Below are 19,737 nucleotides of genomic sequence, written 5' to 3' on the forward strand. Positions count from 1 at the left end.
ATGTATTTTTTTGTAGTTCCCAAACTTCGTCTGCTGTAGGCTTTACTAACCTATCTCTCTAAAAGCCAACGTCTCCCTTTGCATTGCACTTTGAGGGTATTACATTCAGAGATGTTGGTTATGGTCACACAGCTACTGAACATTACACATCAACTGGTAAAAAGCCTTGGATTAACGATTGATGACCAACTAAACTTCTCTGACCACATTTCTAGAACTGCTCGATCTTGCAGATTCGCACTCTATAACATCAGAAAGGTCCGACCCTTCCTATCTGAACATACAGCTCAACTCATTGTTCAAGCTCTTGTTCTCTCCAAACTGGACTATTGCAACTCTCTACTAGCCGGGCTTCAAGCTAATTCTATCAAACCTCTTCAGCTGCTTCAGAACGCAGCAGCACGAGTGGTCTTTGATGAACCCAAAAGAGCACATGTCACTCCGCTACTCACCCGTTTGCACTGGCTGCCAGTTGCTGCTCGGATCAAATTCAAAGCTCTGATGTTTGCTTCCTAAGCGACCTCTGGCTTTGCTCCTTCTTATCTGCTCTCACTTCTGCAGATTTATGTGCCCTCCAGAAACTTGTGTTCTGTGAATGAACGTCGCCTCGTGGTTCCATCCCGAAGAGGGAAGAAATCACTTTCCCGAACTCTCACATTCAATCTGCCCAGTTGGTGGAATGAACTCCCTAACTACATCAGAACAGCAGAGTCACTTGCTGTCTTCAAGAAACGACTAAAATCTCAACTATTTAGTCTCCACTTTCCTTCCTAATCTTAACTGCCTCTCTGGCTATACCACTAACTGTACTCTCTCTCTCTCTCTAAAAAAAAAAAAACATTACTAATGCTTTGCTTAGACTTTACACAACTGAAACTTGTCTATAGCACTTGTTCACTGCTGCTCTTATAGTTGTGTAAATTGCTTCCTTGTCCTCATTTGTAAGTCGCTTTGGATAAAAGCATCTGCTAAATGACTAAATGTAAATGTAAATGTAACTAAAGTTTCAAATATGATTTCGTAGTGGACCACCCCTTTAAGGGGCTGTTTACACCTGATCACTTCATTTATTTTTTCTGCTCGGTTAGCTATTCGACCATGAAATGGGAAAGTGTAAATTCCCTTATTTGTTTTATTAATGTTGTCCAGGAAATGCAAAAAATTCGATCAGGGCGTTGTGATCAGGTGATCAGAATCTCCATGGTCTTTCTGTGAATGTTTCAGAAACATATACAATATACAGCTGTATGTTATACATCTGTGAACTTTGGCATTGTTGTTACCATCAACTGCGGTAGTTTATCAAACAACTACAAATCTTCTGATAAATAAGAAATACGATCCTGGGCTTAAAATGAAGCCAAAAGAATGTATTGCTTTTATGATTGAGTCTTTTATGAAGTTACTGTTTGCTCAACTGAAAGGAGGCATAAAGGGAGAAATGTGTGCAGATAATGCACAAATGAACACAAATAGTCTCTTTGTGTTTTTCAGCATTCCTGGGCTAGTTTTGTTCTGTCCTTGTTAAGTGCTCGCAGCTGCTTTCAGTTTCAAAATGAACTGGCACAAGCCGCATGTTACAGGTGCAAAAATAATGACACTACACCCAGTAAACTGGCAAAGAACGCTGTCCACATGCTTTAGAAATATTGAGGAATATGAAATGTTTTCAGCTCAGGTTTTCATAATAGGCATTTGCTTTTGTTGATTTATGGAAACGTCAAGCTCATAATGATCCTGTGTTATCTGGTTCACTCCTGCTTTGTGTCTTTAGAAATCTGTATCAGCTAAAAGTGAATATTTTTGGGTTGTTTTTAAAGATGTATTTCTATAAAAGGCTAAAAGGCTGTGTAAAAAGTGCTTCAAAGCATTGATTGATAGATTGATTATTTATAGAGTGGCAAGAGCATGAACATACTTTCTAAAAGAATGGAAATAAAGAGCTAGAGTTCGCTATTGTTCACTGAGTGAATGAGAGGTCGCTTACATTAGAGGCAATTTAGAGTGAGATGTTTAGGCTGCTGCTGTGGTGCCAAAAATGATGTCACTTCCTGGTGAATAAGAGCTGATTTTCTTAATTAAAGGAATGGTTCATCTAATAATGTTGCTCATTCGGCCATAATTACAATGCTTTCAAATCTTTATCACTTTCTTCTGTTAAACAAAAAAACATCAGAAAAACAAAAAACATTATTAAATCACTTTCATTATTTATTTATATATATATATATATATATATATATATATATATATATATATATATATATATATATATATATATATATATATATATATATATATATATATATAAAATAGAAAAAATACACTTTATTTTGATTAGACTGTTTGTTTACTATTACACTCACTATCACTATTATGCTATTGCTTTTCATACTAAAATGAGCTGAAACAACACAATTTTTAAGATTTTTTTGGCACGACTTAATTGTTTTATGTTCAATTAACTTAAATTTGTTAAGTTAACTTAATCGATTTGTGTTGGGACAACGGGAATCAATTGTGTGGAACTTCATCTCTATTTTTGTCTGAAATTGACATGCTTTCACTGATCTGATCACCAGAGGTCGTCAAAAAAAGTCACGTGATGATAAAGATAGCATCTGTTTTTGTTCATTTGTGTCTTGCAGGTTTATTTTCTTGTCTGGCGCTCTAAGCACAAGCCTGCGCATTCATAGCACAGCCCCAGACGGCTGAATACTAAAAGAGCTTATTTTTGAAGACGCATATACCAGTTGAAAAATAGATCCTCTGAAGTACGATACCAAAGCAGGTCTTACCGTCAAAAGGTCATTCATTTTTCATTGGTTTTGGAACAAACAAAGAGCCTGCCAACATCCAGCTGTGTGCAGATTACCTGTGACGTTACCTCATCATTATTTTAGTCTAAAGACAAAACATTGCCCTAAACGGCTTTCTATATGTGAAGATTACATCAGAATGAAGTTGAAATTTAATCTGATGACATGAACTTGAATCTTCTGAATCCATCTCCATTATGCCTGATGGAGATCAGTTTGTACCTTTGCTTGTAAACCAGATTACAAGATATGAAACCATATACCACTAGCAACTTAATTCAATGTTTATAAAGAAATATACAGAACTACCATATGAACAACGTTATGAAGATAGATTTACAGAACAAAAAAATTTATGCTAATCTTAATCTATTACTAAAGTAATACCTGCATTTTCTTATTTTTGCATTTTATTGATTTCAAATATTACAGTGTAGAACTTTCACAAAATATTCATGTACTGCTATCTAACAGAAAGCAATAATACAGTATTAGTTATATTTGTATGCTCACTGGCCACTTTATTAGGTACACTTCACTAGTAGGGGGTTGGACCCCCTTTTCATTCAGAACTTCCTTAATCCTTCGTGGCATAGATTCAACAAGGTATACTGGAAACATTCCTCAGAGATTTATCGATATTGACATGATAGCATCACGCAGATGCTGCAGGTTTGTCAGCTGCACATCCATAATGCGAATCTTCTGTTCCACCACATCCCAAAGGTGCTCTATTGGGTTGAGATCTGGTGACTTGAGGCCATTTTAGTACAGTGAAGTCATTGTCATGTTCATGAAGCCAGTCTGAGATGATTCGCGCTTTCTGACATGGTGCGTTGCCCTGCTGGAAGTAGCTATTTCATGATGGGCACACTGTGGTCAAAAAGAGATGGATATGGTCAACAACAATACTCAACAATAGACTGTGGCATTGACAGAATTCTCAATTGGTACTAATGGGCCAAAAGTGTACCAAGAAAATAACCCCCACACCATTACACCACCAGCACAAGCCTGAACTGTTCATACAAGGCAGGATGGATCCATGCTTTCATGTTGTTGATGCCAAATTCTGACCCTATCATCCGAAAGATGCAGCAGAAATTGAGACTCATCAGACCAGGCAACGTTTTTTTCCGATCTTCTATTGTTCAATTTTGATGAGCCTGTGCAAATTGTAGCCTCAGTTTCCTGTTCTTAGCTGACAGGAGTGGTGCCCGGTGTGGTTTTCTGCTGCTATAGCCCATCCGCCTCAAGGATACCTCGGTTGTAACAAGTGGTTATTTGAGTTACTGTTGCCTTTCTATCGGCTCAAACCAGTCCTGCAATCCTCCTCTGACCTCTGGCATCAACAAGACATTTGCGCCCACAGAACTGCCGCTCACTGGATATTTTCTATTTTTCTGACCATTCTCTGTAAACCCTAGAGATGGTTGTGCATGAAAATCGCAGCAGCATTTTCTGAAATACTCAGACCAGCCTGTCTGGCACAAACAACCATGCCACGTTCGAAGTCACTTAAATAACCTTTCTTCCCCATTCTGATGCTCGGTTTGAACTGCAGTAGATCATCTTGACCATGTCTACATGTCTGAATAGAATTGCTGCCATGTGATTGGCTAATCAGAAATTTTCGTTAACAAGCAGTTGGACAGGTGTACCTAATAAAGTGGCCGGTGAGTGTAGCTTATTATCTCCAGGCACGGTTACCTACTAGGACTTGATATCACACACTTTAGAATTTCTTCAAGGCAAGAACCTATCTTTTTAAATGGACAGTTGTTAAACATTTTTAAAAAGTGCTTATAATGGTTTATGGAATTGAATATTTAACTTGTTTCCCAGCTTTTTGCATTCCCCTTGGGTGAATTAGTCTAGATCAAAAGTCAAATGACATCCTCAAATTCTCAGTCTACTTATCAGTTTGTCTTTTTGGGTTGTCTGCTGATAGGCTTGTCACTTTAAATGTAAATTGGTCCAATCATCAGCTTGTCCTGTGTGGTAATCGGGCAAATCTATTTCATTTTGATGCCATCTGAAAAATCTGTGCCCACGTATACACTGTGACGTTTCAGAGGCAACAAAAGCAAGAGTGAATGCCATAAAATATCCTTCTGTGTGTGTATGGAATGTGATTTTTCTTGTAAAATTGCCTTGATTGACACTGATATCTGTAGCATTTGATATTAGAACACCCAGAGATTTATTACTGTTGCGATAATTTATCCACTGTGTTTTGTTTTTTTTAAGGAAAGCTCCATCACTGAGTGTTGCTCTGGAAGTGTTGCTATGGCCACTTATTTTAAGCAGTGCTTATTTTCCAGTCTTTAGTTTTAGTGGCAGAATTTATGCAGTTACAAAGTAGGCAGGTTGCAATATTTTGATCTGAACCACAAAACCATAAGTGTCATTTATTTCAAATTAAAATTTATACATCAACTAAAAGCTGAATAAATACACTTCCATACTGTTAAAATATATGGAATTTGAGAGAATCATCTTTTGCATAAATGAAGTTCTTAGCAATGCTTATTATTTATAACTTATTACTAACTAATAACTAGTTTTAAATATATTTACAGTGCAAAATTTACAAAATTTCTCCATGGAACATGATCTATACTTAATATGATAATAATTTTGCTATTAAAGAATATACAATAGTCTATACAATGTATTTTTGACTAGTTTTGTGGTTTGGGGTCAAATATTTGGTTTATTTTCATGATAAAGAGTATAATGTGAGCTTCTTCTTCTTCTTCTTCTTCTTCCTCTTCTTCCTCTTCTTCTTCTTCTTCTTCTTCTTCTTCTTCTTCTTATTATTATTATTATTATTATTATTATTATTATTATTATTATTATCATTATTATTATTAAGAAAGATCTGGTAGACTCACTTCTCGTGGAGAACTTGCCAAGTTTTCTCCAAACAATGAACACAGAAGGTCACAACAACAGAGAATGCATTCTGTAAGAAATGAAACGCTGCATTCTCACTGACGGTCACATGACCTTCATGTGTTTTACCAGAAAATAATTTAAACGTTAAAACATTCAAACAATGATGTATTTATTATATAAATATATATATATATATATATATATATATATATATATATATATATATATATATATATAGCCTTACATAGATTTTTGCACAAATAAAAATAACAAATATTTTTATATGAATTTCAGCAAATAAACACCCTTAACCCTTTAAGGTGCACTCCTTGAAAATATATATTTTTTTGCTCACGCTTGCCTTTAATAATATACCGACACAACTCTGCTAAATAATAATAAGCAATTAAAATATTAATGATGTATAAAAGGTCAACAAGGTGGTTATGATGCTTGTCAAAGCATTAATGCGTTTATGCCTTTATTAAGTCTGCATTCTATGCATTTTCTATGTCAAGAACACATCAAGTTTTTTCCACACATCCTCTGTTTTTGTGGTCTCTCTTAATTATTGGAACTGAACTTCGGCGGTTGATGATGATGTTACATGAGAAACGCAAGCTTGCAAGATTGATGAAGAACGCATATTAAGAAACAACTAAGATGTACCTCCTTTCCTTTGATTTCTCTTTCTAGTTCTGAAAAAAAAATTTGCTTTTTGTTCAAGCTACTTTAAAATGAGCTGAAACAACACAACTATTGAGTATTTTTTTGCAACAACTTAATTTTTTGATGTTCAATCCACTTGAATTTGTAAAAAAATAAACGTAGTTCCTTCATGTTGTGTCAACACAAATCGATTGTGTGGAACCCATCGTTTTTTACAGTGTATGCACTAACTTTATCACTCCCTGCATACTTCATTAAGGTTATGGGTCTCAAACTCAATTCCTGGAGTGCCGCAGCACTGCACAGTTTTGCTCCAACCCTAATAAGACACACCTGATACAAGTATTCAAGGTGTTCAAAAGAGTCTTCAACATCTTGATTAGTTGAATCAGCTGTGCTTGATTAGGGTTCGAGCAAAACTGTGCAGAGCTGCGGCACTCCAGGAATCCAGTTTGAGACCTATGATTTAGGTTATTTGGTTGTAAAATGCAATTGTCTCTCTTGTAAATTACTGAACTGTGTGTGTACAGGATTAAGCACTTAAATGTGTACTGACAACCAGTTTGAGCTGTGTTATGTGGCCTATATACAGTATGGAACTATAATGAGGTCGTGCTTCTTCATAATACTGGTTTGAATTGAGTTTCTCACAGAATGATTTCAGCTTCGTTTCTAAAGCTTAGTATTCTTACAACTGACTGAAGGCTAAAACCACAAGCTAGAATGATCAAAACTAGCGTAATGGAAACCTGTTATGAAGAGAATGGCCCAGTCATTAATCAGCACAGAGTGTAATTTCATACGTATGATCCAAAGGGTTGAGAATGTCTTTTTTTCCCCTAGAGGTTTTGCTGTTTGCTAAACAAGTACTCTAACACAATCTCACAGCCAATGTGATCTTTCTTTTTTTTTATGGGAAATGAGGAATAGAAACTGTTTTCACCTATACGAAAATGTTCATTTGTTGTGTATTACAGCCTGGTGAAGTTGTTAATACGATGTGCGGATACAAGACCCTGCATAAGGAGGTACGTTCCCTCATCACCTCTATTTATGACTCTGTTTTGTTGCGTTGCCTCTGGTCTTGTGAACAAAAAAGAAAGAGAGTAGCTACAGTCTTGTGTAATTCAAAAGTCTTGAGTCGATCCTGTCTTTTTGAAGGGTCAAAGGTCTAATCTTTAATCAGGTCTTCATTGAAAAGCAGCGAGAATCAATTCTGAATGTTAACAGGCTGTGAGAATACGCAGCTTGCCCAGATGAATGATGATAACAGCATCCAATTATCTCCCAATATAGTTGCAATCAATCAGTGCATCTGAAAATCACATCCTGTTTGAGCTGGAGCTGCTGCGTGTGAATTTAAATGTACTTCATAAATGTTATAAAAGCATGTTCTGAATTGTTTCTGACAGGTTATCAATGACTACGTTCACATGGACACCAATAATTCGATTTTAATGCGATTTAAGACAATACTCTGATTAAGAGTCTACCATGTAAACTGTGTTTTTTTTGTTTTGTTTTTCTTAATTTTTTAAAATTTATTTATTTATTATTTTTTTATTAATTTAATCAGATTATGGTCATAATCGAACTAAAGAGAAATCGAATTAAGACATGTTGAATATGTCGATTTTAGTCGCATTATTAAAGTGCAGTACAGGCATGTACACACGGCTGTTTGACACTCTTTGCACCTACCCAGGAGGAAACGTAGATAGCGCGGTGACGTAATGACGTTAATCATATTATGTGGTATAACATGAAAAACATGAGGAATCATGAAAGTAACACTCATGTAAACACCTTAGGCTTATTATTATCTTAATTAGATTAAAGCAAATAATTCGATTACTGATGTCCATGTAAACGTAGTCACTGTCTCATGACCTAGCAGTATCAGTTGTATCACCTCACTGCTTTTTCATAAATCATCTGTCATGACCACATGAAATAGTAAAAAGTCTGGCAGATGCATGTTTAAGGACCTCAGTTTCCTAATTTGTTTTAAATACTATCAATTTTTTATTGTATAATATAAAGGGAAAGTGTTCTTTTTCAGACACAGCTTATGACTTTGCAGTATTGATTGCTAATTAGCCATTCAGCGAGGGCATTTTTTAAAAATTCTGACAATATGATAATGAATATTGAACTTTGAATATGACCTGACCTTTGCCTGCAGAGAATTGACAATGCAGACATTATCTACACTCGTGGCTGCACCGACGCTGTCTTCATTTGGTTAATAGACAACTACAAAACAATGGCTGGACTTCTTCTAGGCATCTTTCTTCCGCAGGTAAGACTCATCAGAGATAAGGTGATGTAGATTGTCAGCGCAAGTCATTTTTAATGATGCAAATGGTACACTTTAAATAAAATATACTTTGACTTATCTTTTAATTACAAGTCTGCGAGACTGCTAAGAACAAAACGTACATTTTCTTTGACTCTAAGAACCTCATAAAGTTTTTGAAGTGTTAGAGATAAGAGTTGTGAGAACAATTATTGTCTTTTTAAATGGATTTCAAAGAGCCGTGGAGGGGAATATGTAAAAAACACTTAATCATAGGTGATTTGTAAGATTGGCTTCTTGTAATTTTTCACAAATCAGACATCCCTTTTTTAAGTTTTACTATGAACATCACAAAATCAATACATCCATCATGCTTTGCAGTATAAGAGCTCAATTTATTGATGCAAATAATATATATATATATATATATATATATATATATATATATATATATATATATATATATATATATATATATATATATATATTCAATTTTCACACAATCTTCTGCTGATTCTTCTAATTGGACAGACTACGACAACAGTAGTTTCTGTAGACTGAACAAAAAAACTTTCCTGCATTTATCCATCAGTTGGATAATCACATTCTCTGTTGTGAGAATGTTATTTCCATTATGCCTGTTTTGAATAAAACTACACAGTGCTTATTGTGAGCCATAATTTTGGCACTCCTGCCAAACCACGTTTCACATTCGCATGTATTTTAATAATAATAATACATCAATGATGTATTATTGGCCTGTTTTTTATATTCAAACAATGCAGTTGCTACATTTTTGTTGCTACAAAAAAATTTTACATTTTTTTTCATACAAGTCCTATTCCTGTTTATAAGTTATTACAGCACAACGCAGCTACAAGCGTTCGTCTTCAAGATCTAGACTCGCTGCCTACGCTTATTTAATCCCACAGTCATTCTAAGCCTATAATCATAGCAAACAAATATCAAGCTTTCATCTGGCCAGTGATTTAAAAAGGATTACACATATTCGAGCTACACAAGTGTGTACACATATAAATTATATCATTTTATATTTCATAGACGTGAACTAAGATGATGAGGTGCAAACTAAAGTCTTAAAAATAAGAAATTAGCCAAGTTAACATTCACATTCAAACATTTAAAAATGGTAACCTTAATCAGGTAGATTTAACTCTTTAAAAGTGTTTTTTTTCACCCCAAAATGAAAAGATGCTATTACATTTACATTTACATTTAGTCATTTAGCAGACGCTTTTATCCAAAGCGACTTACAAATGAGGACAAGGAAGCAATTTACACAACTATACGAGCAGCAGTGAACAAGCGCTATAGACAAGTTTCAGGCGTGTAAAAGTCTAAGAAGCAAAACATTAGTAGAAATTTTTTTTTTTTTTTTTTTTTTATTTTTTATTTTTTTTTTAGAGAGAGAGAGAGAGAAAGAGGGCTCAGTTAGTGGTATAGCCAGAGAGGCAATTGCAGATTAGGAGGAAAAGTGGAGACTAAACAGTTGCGTTTTTAGTCGTTTCTTGAAGACAGCAAGTGACTCTGCAGTTCTGATGTAGTTAGGGAGTTCATTCCACCAACTGGGCAGATTGAATGTGAGAGTTCGGGAAAGTGATTTCTTCCCTCTTTGGGATGGAACAACGAGGCGACGTTCATTCACAGAACGCAAGTTTCTGGAGGGCACATATATCTGCAGAAGTGAGAGCAGATACGAAGGAGCAAAGCCAGAGGTCACTTTGTAAGCAAACATCAGAGCTTTGAATTTGATGCGGGCAGCAACTGGAAGCCAGTGCAAACGGGTGAGTAGCGGAGTGACATGTGCTCTTTTGGGTTCATCAAAGACCACTCGAGCTGCTGCGTTCTGAAGCAGCTGAAGAGGTTTGATAGAACTAGCTGGTAGCCCGGCTAGCAGAGAGTTGCAATAGTCCAGTTTGGAGAGGACAAGAGCTTGAACAATGAGTTGAGCTGTATGTTCAGATAGGAAGGGTCGGACCTTTCTGATGTTGTAGAGTGCGAATCTGCAAGATCGGGCAGTTCTAGAAATGTGGTCAGAGAAGTTCAGTTGGTCATCAATCGTAACTCCAAGGCTTTTTACCATTTTGGATGCAGTGATGGTTGCTCCGTCCATCTGGATTGAAAAGTTATGGTGAAGAGTCGGGTTGGCAGAAACTTCAAGCATTTCCGTTTTCATGGGGTTAAGCTGGAGATGATGATCTTTCATCCAGAGTGAAATGTCTGACAGGCAGGCTGAAATGCGAGCTGGAACCGAGGGATCATCAGGGTGGAAAGAGAGGTATAGCTGGGTGTCATCAGCATAGCAGTGGTAGGAAAAACCATGTTTCTGGATGACTGTTCCTAAAGATGCCGTGTAGATAGAGAAGAGAAGTGGTCCAAGCACAGAGCCCTGAGGTACCCCAGTGTATAGATGCTGTAGGTTGGACACCTCTCCCCTCCATGACACCCTGAATGACCTGTCCGAGAGGTAGGAACTGAACCATTGAATAACAGTGCCTGTGACGCCCAGTGACTCAAGCGTAGATAGCAGGATCTGGTGGTTTACAGTGTCAAAAGCAGCTGATAAATCCAGCAAGATGAGGACAGATGATTTAGAGTCTGCTTTAGCCAGTCTGAGGTCCTCCACGACCGAGAGCAGGGCAGTCTCAGTTGAGTGGCCTTTCTTAAAGCCAGATTGCTTGATGTCCATGAGGTTGTTTTGAGTAAGAAAGTCTAGGACTTGATTGAACACTACTTTCTCCAAAATCTTGGCCATGAATGGAAGCAGGGATACCGGTCGGTAGTTTTCAAGTAGCGTTTGATCCAGGTTGGGTTTCTTTAGCAGAGGGGTTACCCTAGCCTGCTTAAATGAAGTAGGGAATAGACCAGAGTCGAGAGATGTGTTAATTATGTGAGTCAGTGTTGGTATGACTGCAGGAGAAATGGCTTGCAGGAGATGAGAGGGAATGGGATCTAGCGGACAGGTGGTTGCATGGCTTGATAGCACGAGATTGGACACCTCAGACTCAGAGAGCTGGGAGAAAGAGGTGAGTGTGTGTGGTGTTGGTGGTGTATCTTGCGTGTTTGTTGTAGGTGCAGCAAATTGAGCACTGATTTTTGCAGTTTTGGTGCAAAAGAATGTAGCAAAGTCATCAGTAGTGAGTGTGGAGGATGCGGGTGGAGGAGGAGGGTGAAGGAGGGAGGAAAATGTTTTAAAAAGCAAGCGAGGATTGGTGGCACTGTTGACTTTCTGACGGAAGTATGTCTGCTTTGCAGAAGTAACCTCGGTCGAGAAAGAAGACAGAAGAGTTTGGTATGTTATGAGCTGTTCAGGATTTTTTGTTTTTCGCCAGCTTCTCTCAGCAGCCCGAAGTTTTGAGCGATGCTCACGGAGAACATCAGAGAGCCAGGGTGCAGGAGGACTGGCTCGGGTTGGTCTGGATGTCAGAGGGCATAGTCTGTCTAGACATGATGTTAGCGTGGAGCAGAGTGTATCAGTTGCACTGTTCGTATCAAGTGCAGAGAGTTTGGAAGATGGAGGAAGAGAGTTAGAAACAATGGTGGATAGTCTGTTGGGTGAGAGAGAGCGTAGGTTTCTGCGAAAGGCAACTAGAGTAGGAGTGTGTGGCGGCTCAGGAGTAATGTGGATGTTGAGAGAGAGAAGGAAATGATCCGATGTTTGTAGTGGAGTTACTAGTGTTTGGTCAGCGAGGCAATGTCGAGTGTAAATAAGGTCTAGTTGATTACCTGATTTGTGAGTAGCAGAGGTAGGTGCTCTTTTGAGGTCGAAAGATGCAAGCAGAGTCTGGAAGTCAGCAGCTTGAGGTCTTTCTATGTGGATGTTGAAGTCACCTAGCACCAACAAGGGAGTGTCATAATCAGAAAAAGATGAGAGAAGAACATCCAGTTCATCCAAGAAGTGACCTAATGTACCCGGTGGGCGGTAGATGACAACCACATTTATGCGAAAGGGGTGGATAATGGTGACTGCATGGAGTTCAAAAGAGCTGATTTTTGGCAGGGACGGTCTCTGAGTGAATTTCCATTCTTTGGAAATCAGTAGTCCAGTCCCACCCCTATTAAAGGGTCTACTCAACCAAAAATGAAAATTCTCTTATTAATTACTCAACCTTGTGTCATTCCAAACCCCCAAGATCTTTGTTAATCGTTGGAACACAAATTAAGACATTGTAGATGAAATATAAGAGCTCCCTAATCCTCCATAGAAACCAATGGTTCTGACTCAGTCAATTTCAGGAACCTATATGCCTTCAGTGGTTCATTTGGAGTATTGTCAAGCCACGAGAATTTTTTTTTGTGCACAAAAATAACAAATAATAATAACAACTTTATTGAAGGGTTTGTTCTCCTCAGGGTCAGTATAATATGTGCAATCATGAGCGCTTCACAGTGGCGTATACTGTACTTTATACTGTACGTCCCCCACCCCACCCCGCACAGATGCCAACATATCTATTTGAAAGAAATCAAAGGTGCATCGATGGATTTGCTTTTCAGTGTTTGGACTTTCAGCAGTGAAATTTTAAGATACTCTGAAAACTGGACTGACTTTCACTTTACTAGAACTTCTATGTTAAGCTGCTTTGACACAATCTACATTGTAAAAGCGCTTTAGAAATAAACATGAATTGAATTGAATCTGAATCTGAGATATTATGTCAGAGGCGTGACCAAGTCCGACACATGACCTGATGTACATCCTATACTGACACTGAGGAGAAGAAACTGTTGAATGTTAGTTTTTGATTTATGGGTGCAAAAATATCTTCCTGTAGCTTAAAAATATTTCGATTGCACCACCATTGGGACACGATTGACAAATGGAGTATTTGAGGATTTTTTTATATAAGATTCTAGACTTTATACGAGTCTGAAACCTTGCTGTCAATGGAGGATAAGGGAACTCCTACATTCTCAGATCTATATAATACCTTAATGTGTGTTCTGAAGATGAACAAAGGTCTCAGGGGTTTTGAATGATTTGAAGGTAATTTTTGGGTGAACTAACACTTTCATTTACTTACCTAAAGAAAACATACACTTTAGGGCTGCACGATATTGGAAAAATTTAACATTGTGATAGTTATTTATTTTAATATAAATTTTGCGACACGAATACAATTTGACCAGATTACTTCATATGTCTATTTGGAAAGTATTTATAATGTTAGATGGATTTGGATGATTCTGCAGATTCTCCATAAAATCTAATAAACAATCTTTAAAATTTTTGGGGTCCCCTGAAATATTTTCGCTGTTGTCTGTGCTATTTGCAGTGCATTTCTGTATTTGAATGTGTTGTGTTGTTACTGTAGTATTTTCATGCATAACAATCTATAAATACAGTCAAGAAAAAGATACAATTGAAATATAGTGTTTTATCGTTTCCCGAGTCTAACAGTATTAAGTACAGTAACTGAATGATAAAAATAATTCAATAAAATGAATCCTAGTTAAGGTCACAAATGGTACAATTTCTTATACCTGAAAGCTTTTAAAATCATTATACAATCACAGGCATCAAAAACACAAGCAAATGATAAGTGAAGTTTAGTTATAAACTAATTTCGAGAGGATCACGTGCTTACGATTGCTAGCGGCTGGATCCGCATTATCAAATTATCAATGCACCAATCAGACGACTCCTAAGCTACTCCAAATACCCTGGGTTACGTACCACCGCTATCTTCGTTTTGAAGAATCCCCCCATCCACCCCTACTCCTCCTTCTTCCTAGATGGGTGACACGGTGGCCCAGTGCTTAGCACTGTTGCCTCACAGCAAGAATGTCTCTGGTTCTAGGCTTTACCAAACCAGCAGACATTTCTGTGCGGAGTTTGCATTTTTTTCCCATGCTCACATGGGTTTCCCCAGGGTTCCCCGGTTTCCTCCCACCATCCAAAAAACATGCAACATAAGTTAATTCACTAATCCAAACCGGCACTATAGACATGCTCCTAGTAAATGGTTATCTCTCAAGAGCAATCTCTGGCTGTTCATTGGTTATTACAGCGGGGGAGTTCTCGAGATCAACCTGAGCTCAAACTCCCCTCTCGCCTTGCAACGGGAGGGAGCCCCGGGCTCGAGGATCTTATGAGCTCAGGGCTCTCTCCGGGGACAGCATGCCAAACAAGCTTATAATTAATCATCAGCTAAGTGTGAACTCTTGAAATTATAATACAAACTCAACATATATCCTGCGATGTGACTATTGTGAATGATCTCATTGCGATATCGATGCTGGAACGATGTGTTGTGCGGCCCTAATACACAGAGAAAAAACAAACAAAAAACTTGCTCTAAATTAAGGCCTTAGAAAGTGAATCCATCAGTCTGGGCAAGTGCAAGAAATTGAATATTATTTAATATATCACGGAGACACTTGGTTCTGGATACTGGGTTTCATTAATATCTATGCCCATTCGTATGTTCAGAGTAATTAAGAAAATATCCCTTCATTAAGTGTTTTCCATACTGATGAAGTGGTGAGTGGTGTTTGAGACGTGGTATGAATACATTTAAAATTTTTCACAAAAAAAAAAGTACCACGAGTAGAACGGTTTTCAACAAATTAGCAGCTCAGAAACCTCTTTCACTTTGGAAAGCATCCCCTAATGTGCAGCTGCTGCTGTGTGTCCCCTCGTTTAACCACTTTTAAATAGTTGCTCTGATGTTCTGAATACAGCACAGTCGCAGATGTGGATTATCATAATCACGTAAATTTTGAATCCATTATATAGTCATTTTAACACTGCTGATCAACTTCAACCAGCACTCGGAACAATGCACGCACACAAGATGCAATTTAATTCTTATAAAGGAGCTGCTGGAGACAAGTTTCTGTTAGGTCAGACAGTCCCTGTCTGTAGGCTGTTACAGAGGAAATGATGCCAGAATATGTGAGGCGTTATCTGTCACAGATAAGCTCAAATATTATAGAGAGAGACCTGGATCTAGGATTTCCATTCCAACATTGGATTGCAATGTTTCCATCTGAACATTTTTCAATCTGATGTAGCGTGCAAGTATGTTTATGCATATGGGAGGAAGGGGGGTGCTGGGACTTTTTATGAGAAAATTGAGAAGCTTTTATAATTACTTTCAAAGTTCTTTCCGTAAATGGCGATTCACAGTTGGGAAAAGTCATTAGTCAGTCTGCCCACACTGTGATCCATCCACGTTGTTTATTATGAGATTTATGTAACTGCACAAATTGTATAGCCGCAGCATGAAATGTGCAGATTAACACAGGCTCTTCGGGAACATGGTGCTGTGAAAAAGTTAATCCACCAGCAGAAAGGAGTAATTTAGGAGTAAATTAGGTGATTTTCACACTGGGCATGTTTGCTGCTGTCCGAATCCAAATGAGATTGTTCCTGTCCACCCCCTACAGAGTTGGCCATTTACAAAACACACCAGTGCATTTGTGTTCATCTCTTGTCATCATAAACATGCTTGGCCAAAAAAAAAAAAAACCCAGAAGAGATCTGTGTATCGTTATTTGGTGGAATCGTTCATGGCACAGTGAACAACAGTTGTGCCACATGAAGACGGCTTTCTACTGCTTGTATAATGATACATTGGAAGATATGGTTGATTTATGGGCTGTTCATTTGCTGCTCGGATTACACTCAACATATACAGTTACTACACACTCACTCTTGTTCAAATGCAGGGTAGATGATACAATAAATTAACAAAACAAACATCACCGCTCTCGTGTGGAAACTGCAAATAGGCAGCAAACAGGACATGAGAAATCAAACAGAACAGAGGATGCTTTATTGATTTATTGTGACCAATAAACGCTCTGAAATCAACTCACAGAAGAATTTCAGAGTTTAGATCTCAAATATCTGAATGTTTATTTCCATCAAGAGTTGGATGAGAGTATGTTTTGATAATGAGAGCATCCTCATTGCCACAGGCGTCCACTGTCTAGCAGAGTGCATCTCAAAGACTTTCAATGAAGTTCAATAAAATGTAAACATTTTTGAAGTCAAATTCAAGAAAAACGTCGTTTTGAACAGTTTAAAGTCTTTCACATTTGAGCATGATGCATCTTTGTGTTTTCATCATGGAATATGGCCATGGGAAATACACTCACCGGCCACTTTATTAGGTACACCTGTCCAACTGCTCGTTAACAATTTCTAATCAGCCAATCACGTGGCAGCAACTCAGTGCATTTAGGCGTGTAGACATGGTCAAGACGATCTGCTGCTGTTCAAACCGAGCATCAGAATGGGAAAGAAAGGTGATTTAAGTGACTTTGAACATGGCATGGTTGTTGGTGCCAGATGGACTGGTCTGAGTATTTCAGAAACAGCTGATCTACTGGGATTTTCACACAGAACCATATCTTAAAATAACTGGGAGTTCTGTGGGCGCAAATGCCTTGTTGATGCCAGAGGTAAGAGGAGAATGGCCAGACTGGTTCGAGCTGATAGAAAGGCAACAGTATCTCAAATAACCACCAGTGTGCCATTTTCTTGGCACACTTTGGGCCCATTAGTACCATTTGAGCATCATGTCAACGCCTCAGCATGAGTATTGTTGCTGACCATATCTATCCCTTTATGACCACAGTGTACCCATCTTCTGATAGCTACTTCCAGCAGGATAACGCACCATATCATAAAGCGTGAATCATCTCAGACTGGTTACTTGAACATAACAATGAGTTCACTGTACTCAAATGGCCTCCACAGTCACCAGATATCAATCCAATAGAGCATCTTTGGGATGTTGTGAAAAGAAAGATTCGCATTATGGATGTGCAGCCGACAAATCTGCAGCAACTGCATGATGCTATCATGTCAATATGAACCAAAATCTAGAATATCCAGAATATTTACAGTACCTTGTTGAATCTATGCCACAAAGGATTAAGGCAGTTCTGAAGGCAAAAGGTGGTCCAACCCGGTACTAGTAAGGTGTACCTAATAAAGTGGCCAGTGAGTGTAGTCTTTTAACATACAAGTATATTTTTAAAATAACTGACACCAACCCTCTAACATGCCAGAAACATAATAACTACTGGAATAAAGATCAATTCAAAGACCCATGTGTTTTCATACTTAAATCCAAACAGTGACTTTTTGTTGTTGGTAGTGAGGTTCGTGGAAAATTGAGCTCTTCGCACTTTATTTAGACCTTTTATTAAAAATGTATTGGATATTTCATATGCATGATGTGATGTAGAGCCTGGACTGTAAAAATAATTTACTGAATGCTTAGTAAAGAATTTAAATAGAGTGTGAAGAAAGTTTATTCATTCTTATTCTATTATATCTGTTAATTTTCAATTATTTCCCAAAGGTTCATGAAAATCTTTTCAAAATGGTCTGATTGGAAATGTCCACAAAAAATGCTGTGATAGCAATGCATGCAAAAAAAAAAGGCATTTCTCTCAGATTTATTATTATTATGATTTATTTTTTTTGTTAGTTCTTTGGCGTGATCTTCACCTGGCTTTATATTACTCGTGTGGAAGATGCCATCGAGGAGTATGGACACTATATGGATAGTCTGCTGACGTCTGATGGCAACCCCCAGGAAACCAAACGCCAAAGCAAGCTGGCCAAATGCTGCAAATGCATGCCTTTGATGGACTGAGTACAAACTCTTAAAAAAAAAAAAAAGGAAAGCCTTATATCCACTTCTAAAAAAAGGGATTTTTACACTTTATCCTGCTGTGGATGAAATGAACTGTTTGTAGCTCTGCAAAACACAACTGTGCTGTTACTGTCGAAATTTCAGCCTCGGGTACACTGTGCCAAGCAAGTCATTTTTTTACTGTCAATACGTTTTTCACAGTTACACTCGGTGTTCATCATTTCATCTGTCAGCTGAAAATGGACTAGTTATTTTGTGTCAAAATGTCCTGATGCTATAGGACTGACCTTCTGAATGAGGATCATGGTAAATCACACCTGAAGCGCACACCAAAGATCACATATATTTACATCCTACTGACCCAGTCAGAACAGCTTTTTCACAGTTTAGCTTTGTTTAACAGGGAAACTAACGTGACATTTGGCGCCCTGTCAGTCTCGGGTTATAAAATGTCTTTTTATATTTCCAGTATATACACGACAACTTCTGCTGTGTGAAATGTGGTGCATTCATCATAATACGGGTGCTGTCTCTTTTGTTTGAACGTTATCTCAAAAAGATGGGTTTATATTGTAAATGCTGATCATTTCTATACTTATAACTTTTTTAAACGCAATATCTTGGTTGCATCGCCATATTTCCTGTAATTGCTTTTACTAATATTTAATTTTTGTAAATATAATGTCCATTATTACATAAGATTGAGGCTTTACCTAAAGCAGGGTTTCTTTTTTTCAATAATACAGCTTATTATGAGATTATTGTGTAATCTTTGAATCAGGGATTTTTTTAAATGATCAGTTGTTTTGTTGTGGTTCTAGTGATATTTTAAACATGCATACATACTGTACATACATACATACATAAATACATACATTAACTGTAAAAAAAATCTGTTATTTTACTTTCTTTTTCTGGCTGCTATGGTGCCGGAAAAAAACCCCCATAAAAATAACGGCCGTTAAATTACAGAAATTTACCCTAAAATATCAGACATTAAATTACAGAAATTTACCGTAAAATATCAGACATTAAATTACAGATATTTACCCTAAAATATCAGACATTAAATGACAGAAATTTACCGTAAATATCAGACATTAAATGACAGAAATTTACCCTAAATTATCAGACATTAAATTATAGAAATTTACCCTAAAATATCAGACATTAAATTACAGAAATTTACCCTAAATTATCAGACATTAAATTATAGAAATTTACCCTAAAATATCAGACATTAAATTACAGAAATTTACCCTAAATTATCAGACATTAAATTACAGAAATTTACCGTAAAACATCAGACATTAAATTACAGAAATTTACCCTAAAATATCAGACATTAAATTACAGAAATTTACCCTAAAGTAGCAGACATTAAATTACAGAAATTTACCCTAAAATATCA

At 37.2% G+C, this 19,737-nt stretch overlaps 1 protein-coding gene across 1 annotated transcript in view; it reads left to right on the plus strand.

Moving 5' to 3' along the window:
- tspan15 (tetraspanin 15) overlaps positions 1–19,405 on the plus strand; it is a 40,996-nt gene extending 21,591 nt beyond the window's left edge. The window contains exons 6-8 of the mRNA XM_056471546.1: positions 7,367–7,417; positions 8,575–8,691; positions 18,159–19,405. Coding sequence (XP_056327521.1) covers positions 7,367–7,417; positions 8,575–8,691; positions 18,159–18,326 — 336 coding nt within the window. The 3' untranslated portion in view covers positions 18,327–19,405. The remainder of the gene's footprint in view (positions 1–7,366; positions 7,418–8,574; positions 8,692–18,158) is intronic.
- Positions 19,406–19,737: the final 332 nt, after the last annotated feature.

This window comes from Danio aesculapii, chromosome 13, assembly GCF_903798145.1.
Source record: "Danio aesculapii chromosome 13, fDanAes4.1, whole genome shotgun sequence".
NCBI lineage: Eukaryota > Metazoa > Chordata > Actinopteri > Cypriniformes > Danionidae > Danio > Danio aesculapii.